Source organism: Cryptomeria japonica, chromosome 3 (genome assembly GCF_030272615.1).
Source record: "Cryptomeria japonica chromosome 3, Sugi_1.0, whole genome shotgun sequence".
Taxonomy (NCBI): Eukaryota; Viridiplantae; Streptophyta; class Pinopsida; order Cupressales; family Cupressaceae; genus Cryptomeria; species Cryptomeria japonica.
In genome coordinates, this window is record NC_081407.1 from 634,821,687 (window position 1) to 634,840,947 (window position 19,261).

Here is a 19,261-nt window from a genome sequence, read left to right on the forward strand (position 1 = left end):
TGAATGGTGGCACCACGGTCTTATCACCCAAGGCTATCAACACATAATCACTTATGACGAGTTTACACAAAAACTCATCAAGAGATTTGATCAAAAGCACCCACAAGGGTACTTCAAAGAACTAACTCAACTAAGGCAACAAGGGTCAGTAGAAGAGTTTGCCATCGAATTTCAAAAATTAGCTGTCATGGTGCCAGAAATTTCTCAAGAAAAACTCATTTACCTCTTTGTGGAAGGAGTAAAAGAATCAACCCGCAATATAGTAAGTGCCATGGACCCCACAAGCTTAGAGGAAGCAATCCTAAAGGCCATGAAATTGGATAATCACCCATCCAAAGATAAGTCCAAAAGTTTAACATCAAATACACATTCCAAAAATCCTCATAAAGATAAGGGACATAAGAAGGAATTCCAAGGAAAAACATGCTTGTATTGTAATGAGAAATGGGAACATGGACATGTATGCCATGATGGAAATGCCCAAAAACAACCAGATGATCAAAGAAACAGGAATTTGTGCTTTAAGTGCAATGAACAATGGGAATGTAGACACCAATGTGGAAAGGGGAGTCAAGTCCATATGATTGAAGCATCTGTTGACGAAGAAGCAAGGGAGAATATAGATAAGAAAGCAAGGTATGAAGAAAGAGATCTTAAGACCCTACAATCAAAAGAAGAGACTTCAAGATGGAGCTTCATGGAGGAACCGATACCGTAGTATCTCCTATTCAAAAAGAAAGGAAAGGAGGATACTTACTCAAGAATTCTGAGCAGACTTATGGTATGATTTTGATATTAACATATTAAAGATAATATGCATTAATCCTAGTCTAACAATATAGTTCTCTAAATGTATGCTCCGTGTTTGTACAAGTGTATACTTTGTGTATGCTTGGTGTCTTCATGCATTCTTATGTATACTTTGTGTTTTCACATGCATGCTAAATACTATCTGTAATCCTCTTTATGGGAGAGGGCTTGAAGAGTAATAGATGGGTCACGAGGGGCTCGTAAGTAACCTAAAAGTAGGTACTTACAATTGAGGAGTCAAGTAACCCCTTATGTCTTCCACCCGATCCTGCAAGAGGGAATGCGTAAAGATTGATTGTATAAAACCCATCTTGTGTTGTGAGCTTGAGATGCAATAGAGAGGTTGCAAGGGGCTCATAAGTGACCTTGAAGTGAGTCCTTACAATTGAAGAGTCAAGTAACCTGGTTACATTCTGTTAGAAATTAGGATCTAAGGATACTAATCATTATAAACAAGATTATAAAGTAAATGAATTATGAAACATATATGCAAAATGTACACATTACACAAGATATACATGGGGAAAACGCTTTCGGGTAAAAAACCCCATAAAGCATCATTTAATTAAAACACTTACAAATATAGTCTATAATAAAATAGACATGAACCTGGGGATACTCCTCCAATACTTCCACATGGCCAATAATACCTCATATGCATAGTGATACAACTCACCATAAAGCTCCAAATTCACACACCTCTCAAATGAGAGAGAACCTCCTTAAATATAGGAGGAAGGGTGACTTCACTAGTCACACCTTTTCAATAACCCCCACTCATACATAATTAATAGTCTAATAGTTACTAGATTATAATTATTTCAAATGGGATATGCTTATAAAGCATATAATATATAAGGTTATAAAACCTTATATTAGAACATTATATATAAATGTTATAAGGATGTGCTCCCTAATAACATTATGTTCTAACACATTCTCACCCCAACTTCACAAGATGGCAAGTGCTTTTAGGGAGATGAGGCCATGATGGGATAGTGAGCAGGAGCCTCCAAGTTGAGCAAGGGGGTTATAAGCAACCTCCCTTGGTCTTAGTGTAGAAACGGCTCCAAGCAATCCCACCCCGTCTCTTCCTCCCAAACTCTAACATGCTTGTATTATGTATGATGTAGTTGCTTAATCCTTACAATGAGACATGTATATATGTATATTTGCATATGTGGTTCATAATGTTATTATAGGATATCCTTACAAATCTTCACTCATCAAGGTACAAGGTTTCAAAGTCAAGAACCCTCGTGACAAAATTTAAAAATGCTTGTAGGCAAGCATCTTCAAGGAGGGGAGACTGTAATGTCCCCAAAATTGGACCTTACATCATTAGTTTTTTTTCAATTTTGTGAGGTCTCTAAACAGACAAATTTGCAAAGTGAATCAAAAAAGGGTCATTAAAGGAAGTAGGCAGAGAGGATGATCTATCACGATCATATCTTTCTTGTCCAGACCTAAATCTATAAACAAACAAATTATCATACCCACTGATCGATAAGAATCGTGAAGTCATTGAGAGAAGTTATCATATTAATCGATCTGACTAATAGATGGTTAGTAACCACACAACGATAATCGATACTCTTGGCAGCGAATGAGAATCAGTTGGACAGCAATCATAATATGTGTAGACCCCATTTGGTTATGGAATCCATTACTACCGCTAGCAAATAAATAAGTCGGAGGTCAAAGGAATTATATTTATCTTAAGTCCCATAAGCAATGATAACAAGCAATTACCATAAAGGAACAAACAGTAGTGAATCGGAGGAAATTAACAATAAGTTATGAAAAGGTGTGATTTAAGTAAACAAATCGTCTACTATGAAAAGGTGTGTTTAAGAAAGATATGCCCCTTTAAAAGTTAAAGGATGCAACTATCCATATCCATGTCCCTTCATAGCATATAAAAGAGACTTCCAAAAGGATAGGAGTTGATATCTTTCCATATCCAGTTTAGATCGCATTTAGTGAGGAAATGCCATGGGCGTAATATCGGGTGCATAAAGGATTCAATCACCAATCCCAAACAACCCTTCAAGTTGCAAGCATATAAGTCACCATCAGAAAAGGTTACATATCACCAGTGAGTGATATAAAGATTACAATCTGCTTATCATTGTTTGCCCTCTCGGGTAAATGGTTAAATGCAGAAAGTAAATGCACAGAACATAATGGAAATATATTAAATAACCAGCCTCTGTATTAATTCCACAGTCCATGTACAATAAGTGCTTATAACATTACATCTGACACGACTAACATGATCCTACTTCGAAGAAAAGGTACACAATATATAATACCCGAAGGGGCACGACACAACCGTCGCAACTCCAACTACCTAACCGTCGGCTAACCAACTGACCGCCGTAACTCATTATTACCGACGACAACATAAACATAATATAACAACATAACATAATGATTTTTCCCGGCAACAATCATATCAGCATATCAGACATGGCCGCCAACAAGGAGCAATACATATCGTGATTGCATGTATTAAAAGGAACATTCAGACACAGGATCCATATCTGAAGTTGCAAACCTAGAGGTCAAGATCTGCGACAGCAGCATATCACTCAAAGGGATATTCTATATTTGCATAACCACATTGTCCTATCAGACATAGCAAACGCACTGCTGCCAGTAATACATACTGATTGCATACTTATATTGTTCATAACAGACATAGTATCATTGACTATCACTATAAGAGATAGGAATATTATATTCATAACATACTTCATATTCTGGTAATAGACATTGCTATTAATCATATTAGTACATATATCATATTGCATATACACATTGTTGAATTGAAACAATAGTAGTTATTTGGCATATCTTCCCTTACTGGATCTACGCATAAGTACCGATTAAAGTAAGGAGGAGAATTCAACGTAATTGTCCCAACATTCTAAGTTATTCTATTAACGGGACATTACAGGCTGCTTTCATTCTTATATCTCTTTCTACAATACTTCCAATACTAATCAAAAGTTAGCGCAGCTTTAAAGCATCATATTATCTTTGATACTCCTCAAATAATTTGTAGATCTCCTCTATTGCCGCTCTCTATGATGGTTTAGTTGGAACTGAAATTGGCCTACTACTCTAAGGCAGAAAGGCTTGCTCATTTTGTCTTGGCTCTCAAGTAGCTTGCTCATTTTGTCTTGCCTCTTCTGTGCTTGTAAAATTGTATCTAAATAAAAAATCTGCATTCCTTCCGATTATTAGAGATCTATAAAATCCTTTTATGGTTCACTAAATTGTTGATGTGAATGAACAGTTCACCCTACAAGCTGGCAAGTTCAAAATCCTCATACTACTATAATAACACTTAAATATTCATGTAAATTGCTCAGATCTGAATTAATGCAATGAAATAAACCAAAACAAAATATTTAGACTTGAAATGCCCAAATGATTAGATTGATTTTCTTCTACTACAAATATGCATTGATAATCAATACTGCAATGATTAAAAAAACAAAACAAAATGACAACACTACTGAAATATCCAAAATGTCTATAACTTGATATAGTCCTTCAAATTGAAGTGTTCATGCAACCTCCATATGAAGTTGCTCCCCACATACGAAAAGGATTTTTATCCTCTGATCTCTAAATCCAAGGGTTATTATCCCTTAATCCAACAGCTGAATACAAGTGCTTGAACTAGGGTTTAGATGTGTTGGCGTAACGATGAAAGATGATTCAACTTGATGAATGCCCACTTTATATAGAGACTGAAGGCCTAGCATGTGCCCACTCATGCTAAAAGTCATTTGAAAATCTTCTGCCATTTTACATTCAAATTTGGACTTATTAATGGCATCCCTAGCAACCTTGATGATCAGTGAGTTCTTGTTTGAACAACACGGTTCCATGAAGGAGCATACCAAAAGGAGAGAATTCAACAAAATGCTTGCCAGAAATTGAATAGAGAACACTGCCGAGGCCTGATGCCAAAAATTTGGGGAATCCAAGTGCCTAAAGGATGTGATACTACAAGGACTCAAGGATTTGCATCCTAGAAGGATGCAATGGTTGGAGGGGTGGGGATTGGAGGTTGGCAATACTGAGTGCATGGTGACACTACATTTTGTGGGTCCACAAACAGCAAGGCAGTAGGAAGTTGGGGATTGAGGTATAGTGATATCCAATATGAATGAGGAAGCAAGGAATGGAAGAAACATATTATAGTATGAGGAAGTCTGAAATCTCACCCAAGCATGGAAAATGACCCAAACACTCACAAACTTAAGTAAAATAGAAAGGGGGACATTACAATTTGTTAGGGCATAGGGGTATTGGATGAATTGTGCTAATCAGGAGTCCCCTTCCTGGTTCATAGGCACACTAATATATACTAAAAGATTACGAATTTGTATGAATGTATGTTAATCCCTACAAGATTGGGGTGCTCTTTATGTCATTGCATATTTCATGTAAGTGATCCACCTTAGATATATTATTACCCACCTTATTAAATGCTATCTCAGATTTGATCTACACGCTTCTCTTCTTTGGTCAATGCGCAATTTTTTTTCCCACAGTTCAGTGTTATCTAAGTTCAATTATGCACTTCTTATTCCCCACAATATTTTAAAGCTAACAAGAATGCCATCAAATCTATTTTCATCATAGACATTTCATCTGTCTTGTTTAAAATTTGACATTAACTGCAATAGATTATCACTCAATATCTATCCCAAATTTGAATATAATTAGAACATACCAGGACTGAAGGATTGTGAATGATCGTAAACCAACCAATTCTTGGCCCACCGCATCAAACCTAAAGAGATGTTGTGCTAGTTAGAGAATCCATACATAATGGGATTTTACAATTAATTTACTGACAATAAAAAATGTTACACTTAGTACAGTGCATGAATTTCTTCTGAGATCTCAATTATTCAAGATAAGGAAAATAAAAACCAAACCTAAGTGATGAAGACAACCATCAATAAAATCTTAATATGCTTTTGAATATACCAGAATAAATGGATTGTCTTACACCTTAGCTAAACTTATTCTTGTAGATTGTACACTCTCTTTTTTCATGAATTGTGTTTACTTGTTTTAATTTCAGGAATATCTAAAACAAAGATTGCAAGATAGCAAATACCAATTCAATTTCAATATTCAATATCGAATAGATGTTTTCTCTCAATATGAATTAAAGCTTTTCTGGTAACTAAATTCACAGAAGCTGAGCTATCAACGTAGTTGTTATATTCTGACCTCTAAATAACATTAATTATATACAAGAAACATGTTTTCCATGTACACATGTAATTTAAGGAATCAATCAGTATGTCTATAATTATCTTAGGTAGCTTGTCTGAGTTTGAAGCATGAGCAACAGGTTGGCGCATAGCATATCTATGCTAAACACATAACATAAAATAAGGATGGTAAGAGTTAAAAGAATAAAGTCTTACCAACCACTCATAGGAGCAAGATACATAGACCGGGAAGGATCAGTTAAACGGACAATTTGCTGCACTAATCTCCCTGCATTGATAAAATAGATATAATCATTAACAAAAGATTGATAAGTTCAAGCCAAAAGTTAATGTCTTTTAACCTTCTAGAATAAATTAGATAATATTTAATATTTGTTCATATGCAAAGCTAACAAAGTTTGGATTATCATTAGCTTATAGCATTAAAAGATAAAGGAATGCCTGAAGTGACTCCAATAACCAGAGTTCCATTTTTTTGACATTCTAGTATTTAACCAAAATGGTATAAAACATTTGCAAATGTGTAAAAATAATGGGCAAAAAGTTAAAACTATCATTGGTGTAAAACACTTTAATGATGAGAGCATGTTAGCATTTTAATTGCACCTCTCCATACAACACTAGAATACAAAATATGTGGTGTAGAATCACTCTTTAAATTAGAAGAGGAAGCTTGCCATGTCCCATTTCCAACTGTAAGCCATCAAAATACTCTTAGCCTATTATTTTATTTCCCATAGGCTATTGGGATGATGCAAGGGAAACCATTTAATAGTTTAAGTTGTCCTATAAGTAACTTTATGTTTTATTTATATAAAGCAATTTTAATTTAAGTGTTAAAAAGTTGTTTTGAAAAGAGGGTTATAATAATGTCATTAGGTCTAGGTTGCAAAAGTAGTATTTATTTGAAAGTATTTTCTAGAACTTTTTAAAATAAAGTTTATGGGGGAAAGGGGCGAAAAATATTATAATTCCTTCATGCGTAGGAGATGAGCATTGAAGAAAAATTACAAAAATATGAAATCAAACCATTTTCTCCATAGATCAAATAAAAATCATCTTTCTTCCTAAGCATGAAAACCCTTTTGGCAAATGGATTTGCAAATGAAAACTTTCATATTCATGTGTAATTCCATCTGGGGATTACAATTGTGCTAATAGTTGCACAACTGTTTCCAGATTTTGTTGGTTTAAGTGTGGTGTCTGGTTTTTCAATTTTTGTTAGAGTTATGATTTGAATATGGTATTGTTTGTTAAATAATAATCAAGAGACATTAACGCTGGTTCAAGTTCAATGTTTCAACTTCTCCAACTATCACCAAGTATAAAAGGTCATCGTTTGGTTCATTTATCTAGGCAAAACATTTATTTAAGGTTGTAAAAGTTATAGACCTGGCCATACTCCTTTCTAGATTCACTACCTTCATTGAGTTTTATATAGTTTGTCGAACCTATACCATCTTCTACTTAACGAGTTATACCATTGGAAGTTATGGTCAAGTCTCTCTAGGGATTGTTATATTATGCTTGGGTAATTTATGAATTGTTGAAGCAGCATATTCAGTTGCATTTGGGGTTATATACTAATAAATATTTATTAGTTTTTAATTTTATTATTTTACAGTTGTACTACCAGGGGAGACGTGTAAGTGTCTCAGGAAGCCAACCTTGTGGTCACTGACATTCCACCTAGTTAGTGCCGATCAACATGGCATCAAGCCACTTGGTACGTTGATGGCACAAAAGGTGACAATCGACATGCAATAGTCTTTGTTGAACTTAGTGGTCATTCCATTAGAGAAGAAGGCATACGATGCGTTGCTCAGTAGTGGATCGTAGGTAGCAGCAAAAGCGAATTACAATTGATAGAAGAACACACTGTCCATTAAGAGCAACGAGAGGAAGTTCATAATTGACCTCAAGAACTAGGCAGTCGGTAAAGAATCGACTGTTTACCCTCTGGGTGAACAGTTTAGAACATACAGATAGAACACTCAATGCAGAATAATAATGCCATAGGTATCAGATAAAACATAAGAAATGCTATTCCATTCATAATCATGTGTGTCCGTACAAGTTACCTCCAAGGTATATAAAGGTACCGAGGGGGTGCGAGTGCCAACCGTCGCACCCGTAACTACCATCCCTTGGTTACTGAACTAACAAAGACAAATACAACTTAATTAACTAGTTTTATACAATATTGCCGCCATCATCATCCCCCCCCAAAAAAGAAAGGTCGTCTCCAGACGACTTACAACAAAATGGGGAATACATTGCTTACTACAGAACCCAACATAAAAAGCTAAGGGGGTTCAGAGGGCATCCCTGATGAAGAAGGCGCCGGTGGTGGTGTAGTGGTGGACGCCAATTGCCCACGCAACTCGTACACCTGCTCCGTCCTCCTCTTCAGATCCCGTTTTGCCACGATCTATCTCTCCATTGCAATCTTCACCATGTAGGCGGCCTCCAACACCTCCTTATCCTTCTTGTCCACGCTCTCTAGTGCACTAACCAATCGAGTCTCCAACTGCTCTCTAGATGCCCTTTCCTCTTCCAGCTGTATAACCAAGGCAGACTTATCTGCCACTAGAATGTCCATCGTTGCCCGAGTCTTTGCCATGGTAGCCTCAACCTCTCGAAACCTAGCAGTCAGCTCCTCCCGAGCCATCACTGCTGCTACACGCAAAGCCTCAACTATGGATGCCATGTGTTGTGTCCTCCGGAGCTCAAGATAGCCTTCGCGGAAGGCCTGCTCCACCTCTCTCAACAAGGACTGCATACGGGTCTCGCCAACCCCCTCAGTGAGGCTCCAAGCCTCCAGCATCCCCAAGTTCTCCGTCTCAGGCCACCCGCCAGACTCAAAACACCTCCCAAACTCTTCTCGACATCCGGTGCGGGCAAAGGTCAACAACCTCTCCATCCGCTCGACCATGGAGGCATCCTCCTAGAGTCTCGCAGATGACACAAGCCGCTGTGCTCCTAGAGTCATCTCAGCAATGAACTGCTCAAATTCTCTGGCGCCCTGCTGCACTCCCACAGGCACCCCCTCCTCTCTGTAAGGACTGGTTACTACATCCGTCAGGGGTGACACAGCACTTTGAAGCGCCCTACTACTCGGAGAACTCCCTTCCTCTAGATCAATGATATCCAAGGAATGCATCTCCCTGCCTGGAGATAGAGTGGACTCCCCTACAGGTGCCATGGGTGTGAGCTGGTAACGACTCAACCAGGCACTGAGGTCATCGTGGAGAGCGTCTGCTTCCATCATTACCTCCTACATATAACCTGGCACACCTGGCACACCCTGCTCCATGGAAGCCCCTGCGTCCACGTGTACGTGGAATTCTCGGTCCCAATTTGGATAGGCCAGAATGGGTGCTGCCACCAGTCTCATCTTGAGTTCTTGGAATGCTTCCCCTTGTGCCGATTCCCATATGTATGGTTCGCCCTTTCGAGTTAGTTTCTCTAGTGGAAATGAAAGTTGGGCAAAGTTCTTGATGAACTTCCGGTAGTATCCAATGTGTACCAAAAAGGACTTGACTCCTGTCACATCAATGGGCGACTCCATTTCCACAATTACCCGTACCTTATTCGGGTCAGTTTTCAGTCCAGCTTTACAAACGATATCGCCCAGCAACTTCCCTTGTGGTACCATAAACCGGCATTTCCGTAGATTTAAGGCGAGCCTGGCCCTTCGGCATCGCTCCATGCACTCTCTCAGCGCCACCAAGTGAGCGTCTTCGCTACTGAAAATCAACCAGTCATCCAAAAAGGCTTTAAAATTTCCCATCGACATCTTATCAAAGATGTGAAGGACTATCCTCTGGAAGGTTGCGGGAGCGTTGCACAACCCAAATGGCATCCGGTTGTACGCATAGACTCCATCTTCCACCACAAAGGTGGTCTTCAGCTTGTCCTCGGCTATCGAAATTTGGTTGTACCCTGAGAAGCTGTCGAGAAATGAGTACATTTCATGGCCGGCCACATCCTCGAGGATACTATTTGTGAAGGGTATGGGATGTGAGTCCTTGATGGTGACTGCATTGAGGCACCGAAAATCCACGCAGATGCGAATCTGGTTCGCCTCCTTCTTTAGTGAAATCACAATCGGCGAGACCCACTCACTTGTCTCCACCCGAAATACGATGCCGGCCTCCAGCATCCGTTCGATCTCCTCGTTCACCTTGGCAGCATAGTTTTTATTCATTCGATACGGCCTCTTCCGTACCGATTGGGCTCCTGGGACCAATGGTATCCGATAGACACACATTTCTGGCGGAACCCCCTTCAAATCCTTGTAGGACCATGCGAATACGTCCTTGTATTCCAGGAAGATTTTAAATGTTGCAACCTTCAACACTGGGCTCCATTCGTCGCCTACCAAGATATTTCGGGGATTGGTAGTGTCTCCCAGGTTTGTCTCCTTCACAGTGGGGTCTTCGTACCGCATTGGCCTATCTTTCAAAAATTTGTATGTCGGGACATCATTTACTTTAGCGTCTCCCTTCTTGTACTCCATGTATTCTGGTGGAAACTCCTCCTTCTCGCTTGGCTCGTCCTCAATCTGTAGCATGTGACAAGCCGGGTGAAACACTTCATAGTCTTCCATTTGCCAGTGGAAGAGTCCATTCAATGAGGAAGTGTCCTCTTCTAAACATCCGCCAAGTTCCAACACTCCTTCCTCGTTTAGTTCCCTCTTGTCTTTACCTTCATAGGAGTCCCACTCCCATATGTTTGAATCCTCCGAATCCGAGTCAAATGACGCAAGTTCTTCGCCGACAACCTGGGTCCTCAGATCAATGGTGTACTTCCGCCCCCCTTTCTCCATAGAAAGGGTGTTCTTCTTCCAGTCGTGGTTCACCTTTGCTGTAACCAGCCACCCTCTCCCTAAGATGGCGTCGTACCCCTTCTTCTTGAGTGGGATTACCACAAAATCTAGTAGGAAGGGTTGTGTGCCGATTGTCACCGGCTGGGCCATCAGGGTGCCGAGTGGCTTGATGTCGTGCTAGTCTGCACCTTCCAAGTTGAACGAGGGTGGCCATAATGTTGGCTTCCCGAGCTTCTTCCACATATCCTCTGGCAGTACATTCACCCGTGAACCTCCGTCCACGATGGTGTCTTTGAGGATAGCCCCGAGAATTCCCATCTCTTCTACAGCAAGATGCCGACCACTATTTAAGGCCAACAACATTGGGTCAACCGAGGGGTTGACCAGAACTTCCGCCCGTGCCGCACGTGAAGGTGCTTGAGCAATGGTTTGTATGGAACTAAAAATGGCGGTTCTCAACTGTGGCATTGTCTCTAGAAGGTCCTTTACCCTTATAGGCACTTCCATCTGCAATACTTGCCCAATTATGTTCTTTTCGGCTTCCATACGGGATGATGTACTCACCAACTCGTTGTTCCGTCGTTCGACCGTCATCTCACGTTCAATATTGGCTTTTGCCTCCCGTAATCTCTCCTTCTCCGTACAAGGGTCCGGATAAGTGGCCTTTTTGGTTTGAGCGCGGGTGATCACCAGTACTTCTTTCTCACTAGTCTTCTCAACGTTGAGAAGGTTAACCCCTGGCTTGGGGCAATTTGTTTCATCATGGTCTCCAAGACCACACCATCTGCACAAGTATTGTGATGCCTCTTCTTTCTGGCAATCCCGCGCAAAGTGTCCCCACTGGTTGCATGCCCGACACTGAATCATCGGCCGTCCTTTGGCATCATACTACATCCGACTTCGATTATTGCTATTATTATTGTTGCCTCTTCCTCCCCTTCGGTTACCTCTGTAACCACCAAATGATGTTGTGGTGTTGGCTTGGGGCTACGATGTGCCTGCTGTCGCTGACGGCTGCTCCTAGATGAAGAGCACTTGGTTCCCGTGTGTCTTCATGTAGAATGTCCCAACACTTGGCAAATATCGCAGAAGGCCTTTTTCGAACAAGAGCCTTTTGTGTGACCTTCCTCCTTGCATTCTGCGCACCATACTTCCTCAATTTTATTGGTGCTTCCCTTCATGCTCTTGAATTCCTTCATCATACAGTGCATATCTTTTTGAAGGGCTTGCACCTTTTTACTCGACCCCTCGTCACTGCTACTTCCATCAGAGGAGTCCTCCTCTTCAGAGGATCTGTCTTTCTTTTTCCTGGATGTCTTCCCTTCACTCTCCAGGTCCATTGCCCGATTATAGGCATCGTCGTAAGATGTGGGGGGTACAATTTTCATTTTTCTTCTAAGTGATGATTTTAGGCCCTCCACGAACCATCTTCTCTTTAACCCATCTCTAGGTTGATTATCCATTCTCCCCAACAATTCCTTGAGGCGTCGACTATATGTGCGGATGGTCTCACTTTTCCCTTGCTTGGTGCTCAGGATTTCCGCTACAATTTCATTATCATCTCTGAGGAGTCGAAACTCCTTTTCGAAGGCTTTGTGTAATGCATCCCAAGTTGTCAGTTGGGTTTTGTCAGCATCCGAGTACCAATCAATGGCTACTCCTCGTAGGGTGGCGGGAAATTGCACCACCCATTCGGCCCTGTCGACCACGCCATTGGCTAACCAGATTGTCTCACATGTACGACAGTGCCGCATAGGGTCTTCTTTCCCATCTCTGGTGAATTTCGGTAATTTTTGCCGATTCGCCATTACATTTCTTGGTGGCGGCCCAATCTACCCTCCGGAACTCGAACTCCACCCTCCAGGCACTTGTCCTCCCGAAGGTACTCCGCCGAGATTTGGTCCGTTGGGTCCCACCAAGTTGCTCTGACTACCAGGGTTTGATGAGCCTGTCCCGAACAGATTGCTTCTACTACCGTGACCTTGTGTCCTCCCGACACCTTCCGTCGCACCGGTATCCTCGGCCTCTCTGTCTCTTCTTCCCTCCTGGTCTCAACACCTTTGTATGGTGTGTATGGCTCTACTGCACTCCCGTCACCGATCTCCTCCAATGTTAGGGAAAGGTCCCACAAATGTTTCCTGGTGGTTTCTATTAGTGTGGAAACCTGGCCCTCGCCAAAGCCATTTGTGCCATTTCCGCCGCTTCCTTCCTCGACAATCCTCTTAAATCTTCTTCTTCGTTCTACTTGTTGCTCGAGAATTAATGCTCATTGGGCGGCTTCAGAGTCCCCAATGTATTCCTTCTTATTTTTGTCTTTATTTAGCAAATTGGGCATTAATTCTAAATTCTCTTTATGCAATAGAACAATGCATCATATTGAAAAGAACACTTTTATTAATTCATCCCTGATATACAATGTATGTCACTACAGTGGAGTGTTATTGTTTTATTCTTCCCCGTCCGTACACATTCACAGATTGTTCATCCCTCGATCGGTTTCATTGCGCTCCTCCTGGTGCTCGTGAAACTCCCATAGGATTTGTTGGCGTCCGTTCTCCCGATAGGTCTCTTCCCTGCGGCTTTGGAGAGCCAAAAATGCCTATGCCAGAAGGTTGGGGAAATTGCTCATCAACCGATTTACCGCCAGACTTACACCAAGCGCACTCTACACAGCGTCCTCTGGAACATCCTCGATGGTGGCTTCCCTTCGCACGTGTGTTTCAATCACCACTTGGAGGATGCAGGAAAAATCTTTCATGAGTGCTAGTTCTTCGTCGAATAGTTCTTCAGGTTCGTCATCCGGGTTACTGCTCATCCCTTCGGCCAATGGTTGTCCCATTATCCGTGTGCCATGTAGTATACTCCCGTGCTCCGGATAAATTTTGGCAACGCCGCCAGATGTTTACCCTCTGGGTGAACAGTTTAGAACATACAGATAGAACACTCAATGCAGAATAATAATGCCATAGGTATCAGATAAAACATCAGAAATGTTATTCCATTCATAATCATGTGTGTCCGTACAAGTTACCTCCAAGGTATATAAAGGTACCGAGGGGGTGCGAGTGCCAACCGTCGCACCCGTAACTACCATCCCTCAGTTACCGAACTAACAAAGACAAATACAACTTAATTAACTAGTTTTATACAATATTGCCACCAACATCGACATCCTCCAATTGGGAATTAGAAGAGGGCGAACCCGAGAGAGATGTAGGAACAATAGAACCAAACGATGAAGTAGTGCTCAACCTAGATAATTGCTCCAAGGACGAGACAAGTTCTCTCAATGGTCTATTCCATTGGCAGATGGAGGACTATGAAGTATTCCACCCTGAGTGCAACATGTTGCAGATCATATAAATAAGCAAGGAAGAGAATAAAGCAACGAGTGAGACATTCACACTCAAGTATGGGGAATACAAGGAAGGAGTTGCAAAAATCAATGACATACCAGCTCACAATTTTAAACAGGACAGGAAAATAAAATATCAAGAGCCGAAGATGAAGAAAGTGAACTTGGATGATGAAGACAATCCAAAGACAATCCTAGTTGGCGATGACTAGGACACAGTCTTGAAGCTGGCAGCATTTAATATCTTCACAGAGTACAAGGATACTTTCGCCTAGACATATAGGGACTTGAAAGGCATACTGCAAGAATTTTGTGTACACAATTCTCCTCATACTAGGAGCACAACTGGTACAAAAGAGGCCATACAGCATGAACAAGAATTTTGCTACCAAGGTGGAGGAGGATATAGAGAAAATGTTGGAGGCAAGCATAATCTTCAAGGATGAGACAAGTTAATGGGTCTAACCAATTGTAATTTCCCTAAAGGAGGCAGCTCAAATCAAACTATGTGTGGACTTTAGATGTTTGAATGTAGTAACTATCAAGGACTCATTCCCAATCCCGTTCATTGACACCCCACAAGATGCTGGCCACAAGATGTACATTAATTGTTTGAATGTAGTAACTATCGGATGAAGATGCTGCCCACAAGATGTACTTGTTCATGGACAGATTTTTTGGGTACAACCTGATAAGCATTGCTGAAGAGGACAAATTAAAGACTACCTTTATAGTGGAGGACAGCACATATGTGTACAACCAGATGCCATTCGGCCTATGCAACACCCCTGCAACATTCGAGCGAATCATTCTACATATCTTAGATAAGATGTTGGTGGGGAATTTCAAAGCCTTCCTAGATGATTGGTCAATATACAATGGACAGGTCATTCACCCAAAAGCACTTAGAGAATGCATGGAGAGGTGCAGGAGAGCATAGTTGGCGCTGAAACCAAAGAAGTGTAGGTTCATGGTATCCTAGGGCAAGTTGCTTGGCCATATAGTCTATAAAGTAGGACTCAAGACTGATCTAGATAAGGTACGAGTCTTCGTACAAATGGAGGCTCTCGAGAATGTTATAGGATTAAATCCTTCCTTGGGCATGTTGGTTACTACAGAAGGTTCATCAAGAGCTTCACCCAAATTTCTTACCTGTTGGATATACTGACAAGGAAGGGCCAACCTTTCACATGGGCGGAGGCGCAAGACCTTTAGTGAAAACAAGTCAAGATTGGTCAGCACACCTATCCTAGCATACCAAGATTGGAACAAGGTGTTCCATGTGCATGAAGATGCTTCAAATTATGCCATCTTTTGACACACACTTGCACAAGTAGGATCACAAGGGTTGGATTATCCAGTGTTCTTTGTCAGTTGGTTACTCTCAAAGGCGGAGAAGAACTATAGTATAACTGAAAGGGAGGGCACTGCAAATGGTGTACTATGTATAGACGTTCCATCATTATTTGTTGGCAATGCAATTCACATTGTATGCAGACCACCAAGCCCTCATGTACCTAGTAAACAAGCCAATCATTTAGGGAAGAGTTAGCCGAAGGTATGAAATGTGTAGAAGCTAATCAACTATTTGGTAAATAAATTCATGTAATGTAATTGTTTTTATTGTTCTTGATGAGTAGTTGTCACTTGACAGTTCCTAGCGGATGGTAATCTTAATTAACCGCAGGCTACTATTTATGTACTCATTTTGTGTGTGTCGGGAACCTATTATCATTGACATGTACACATCGCATATTGGAATAAATGATCTATCTTTCTGAAATTATATTGTACCTAGAACTTCAATGTTCTAATATTCTATGTTTTGTAAGTTACATTCCATTTACTCTATATGTAAGTAGCAAAATCCTGCCAGAGTAAATAGCCATGAAAAATTATAACAATCAGTAGAAAAGACATAACAGTCATGTTAGGAGTGACAAAAAATGAGTGTATAATTACGTTAATGCACTACACAGCAAGTTTACAAATTTTGACATATGTGACAGTGAATTACATACAATCCTCAAAGCATTACAGTGATTTGCATTTTGTATATCCAAGAAACGGAGTAGTTAAAGGTCAGGACAGTGGGGAAATCCTAACAATGTGCACCCACAATTGAAATAAATTTTAAACATAATGGATGGAAAGAAATTGCTGTGAAAGAGAAGGAACACCAAAGCAAGACAACATAGGCCCCAAATTTGACAAGAAGCTGATAAATTCCAATTACTAGCATCAGGGCCAAATATCAAAGGCACATCAGAAGAAAACATATCTAGAGAAGAAAAGAGCATTTTGTGCAATTTTTGCACCCCAGACAAAACAAACTCGGTATGCCGCAACAGGAAGAATTCTTGGCATTTACCTTCTCCAGTACAAGCCTACTGATTTTGGCTCTAACTTTTTAGATTTGTGGAAGGCCACCTCTCTTTTTATTTATTGTCCCTTTGATATACTAGCACTAAAAAACACATCTTGATCGCATCTAAGAATTAAAATTTTAAAACATACTAAGTCACATCTTGCAATCTCAATGAATTTCCATTGTTGTCTTACTTCGATATGTTTTCTATTCTACTCATTGCTGTTCTGATTTCTTTCATATCATCATGAGTTGGTTGTGTTGAGTTCAAAATCTAATCAATAAGTGGAGTAAAAATTTTATGATATGGGGATCACAGGGAGAATAAGGTAACCTAGTTTGATATGGGTTTCATCAATTTTCATTTCAAGTTCACTTTACACTAGATAAATTTGTATACTTCTCTATTTTATAGTGCTTTTCTCATGAAGGGAGTTATAGGATACATCTATTTTGTAAGAATTTAGAGCTTGCGATTAAATTCCATAAGTAGGTTAATATTTGTTATGCATAAATTGAATGGACATTAAAAAGTGCAAGACTTGAATTTCATCTTAGCATTTCAGTAGGAAGCACCAATATTGCAACTTCAAACAGAGTGAAATGTAACACTCTCTGTGGTGTTAGTAGATATTTTTCTTACAATATTTGCACTTTACCTGTCTATTATCAATATTTGATATTAAATCACAGCATTATAAGTACAGAGGACTTCCAAGAATTACCCATGAATGTTGATACTGTTGAAAGATACTTGATATCGAGGTATGCACTCTGTGGTTCCAGTGTTCTCTTGAGATAGGCATTGCATTCCTATTGATGACCAGCCAAATCATTTATATGTGAACTGAATTACAAAATTCGATAAGTCAACCAGTAGAAATCAGAAAACAATATTCTACAATATTTAGCATTCTGACCTGCTCTGTGTTATTTGTCACTACTCGAGAGAATTCTTCTTGCCATAATTGATGTCCATGAGCATGAACATAATCCTGTATTGCTACGGCATAAGATGTTACATGGTGTGTAATTATTAACATGGCTTCATCACAGGAAAAATCATTTATTCCCCCAAGAACCAATCACCTTTTTGTCTAAATTTTAAATTTTATTTGCCAATTTTATCAACAATGCATCACTGTAAAGCTATAGAGCAGCAACATTAACAATCATAAAAATTCAAAAAAAGGTGTCCAAATTAACAGGGTGAATACTTGATATAAAAATAAACTTATAGAACAGATACAAAGTGTTTGATAACTTTGATATTAGTTTGAATCACAAAGATAAAATGTCATCCATTATAATGTCATTGAGTATTACAATATATAAAATACTTCCAACACACTCATATAACTAGCTAAGCATGCAGAATAATTCAAGGTGTTAACCTATACTTTTGAGTCTCATGGTTCCAAACTATACTAAAAGATTTGTTCAGAGCAATTCAACCTCTAATAACAGGATAATACTTTCAGCAACACAGAGAAGATATCTCATCTGTAATAAAGAAGCATTTGCCATTGTTCATGACAATAAGAATTGCAGAAGATGCCTAAAGAATGACTATGTGTAACTTCAAAGTAATGACTATGTGTAACTTCAAAGTAATGACTTTGTGTAACTTCAAAGTACAGACACCCTTGTCCCCATTTCCACCTAGGAGGAAATTAGTATATGGGAAGTATTATGTGAAATCATATTTGAAGACTTCCATACCAAACTCACTATCAAGAACAGCCAAAAGAATTCACAGAAAATACCACATGACCTTTGGAAAATGATGTTTCTTTTAACAGGTTTTGCATACAAGGAATATCAAAACATATATAGAAGATCTTTGTGTTTAAGGCATTATTACTAAACCCTTGCAAAGAGGTGGTTTCCTTCAAAAAACTTGTCTTAGTCTCTCCACTATATGCGGAATAGTAATTCCAAACACAATCCTATTTGAGTGGAACAAAAGGCCTATGCATGTTAAGTTCACTGTTGCAAGACATATAAAGCTGTAAAGAATTATATCAAGAAAGGATGTTCAAACCAATATTTGTATGTGTTCAGATCTGTAAACAAGGTAATGTCAATGACACAAAGGAAACCAAGCAGTAACAATAAGCATGCATATCTGTTTATTTACAAGAATGGCAACATTCATACCATACCATATAATTCGCAAGGGTATAAACAATATAAAAGCCAATATAGGTAAGAAGTTCCCAGGCTACTATAGGTGATAGGCATTTTGCTTACCGGTTGTATATTTAAACATAGACATTGTTAAGTTTCAATGGTGGAAACTGAAAATTGGCAAACAGATAGTACAAGTCAAAGGAAAAAAAAAAGATGTTGATAAGTTACATATACATTTAGCAGGTTAACTGAAGAAGAAACAGTGCTTTGTTGAATTTACATAAATTAGTAAAAAAACATTTGGTAGCCATGTTTGATTATGACCCATAACTTGATTTTAGTTATTGCTATCACTCAGGACAAAGGTCATCTCATGTTAGTTACTGAACTTCAATCAACATGTTTTAGCAACTTACCTGCTTATGCATAGGACTCAAAGAACAATTAGATCAATATCTACATGATAGTTACTTTCTCAAAGTTTGGTTTTTCAG

General features: G+C 39.5%; 1 protein-coding gene across 3 annotated transcripts in view; it reads right to left on the bottom strand.

Moving 5' to 3' along the window:
• The window catches only part of LOC131072079 (uncharacterized), a 358,141-nt gene that overhangs the window by 145,182 nt on the left and 193,698 nt on the right, over nucleotides 1–19,261 (bottom strand). For all 3 annotated transcript variants that reach the window (XM_058008113.2, XM_058008112.2, XM_058008114.2), the window contains exons 17-20: nucleotides 17,555–17,629; nucleotides 17,360–17,447; nucleotides 6,276–6,348; nucleotides 5,567–5,626 (exon numbers count right to left, since the gene is read on the bottom strand). In XM_058008113.2, the coding sequence (XP_057864096.2) occupies nucleotides 5,567–5,626; nucleotides 6,276–6,348; nucleotides 17,360–17,447; nucleotides 17,555–17,629 (296 nt within the window). The remainder of the gene's footprint in view (nucleotides 1–5,566; nucleotides 5,627–6,275; nucleotides 6,349–17,359; nucleotides 17,448–17,554; nucleotides 17,630–19,261) is intronic.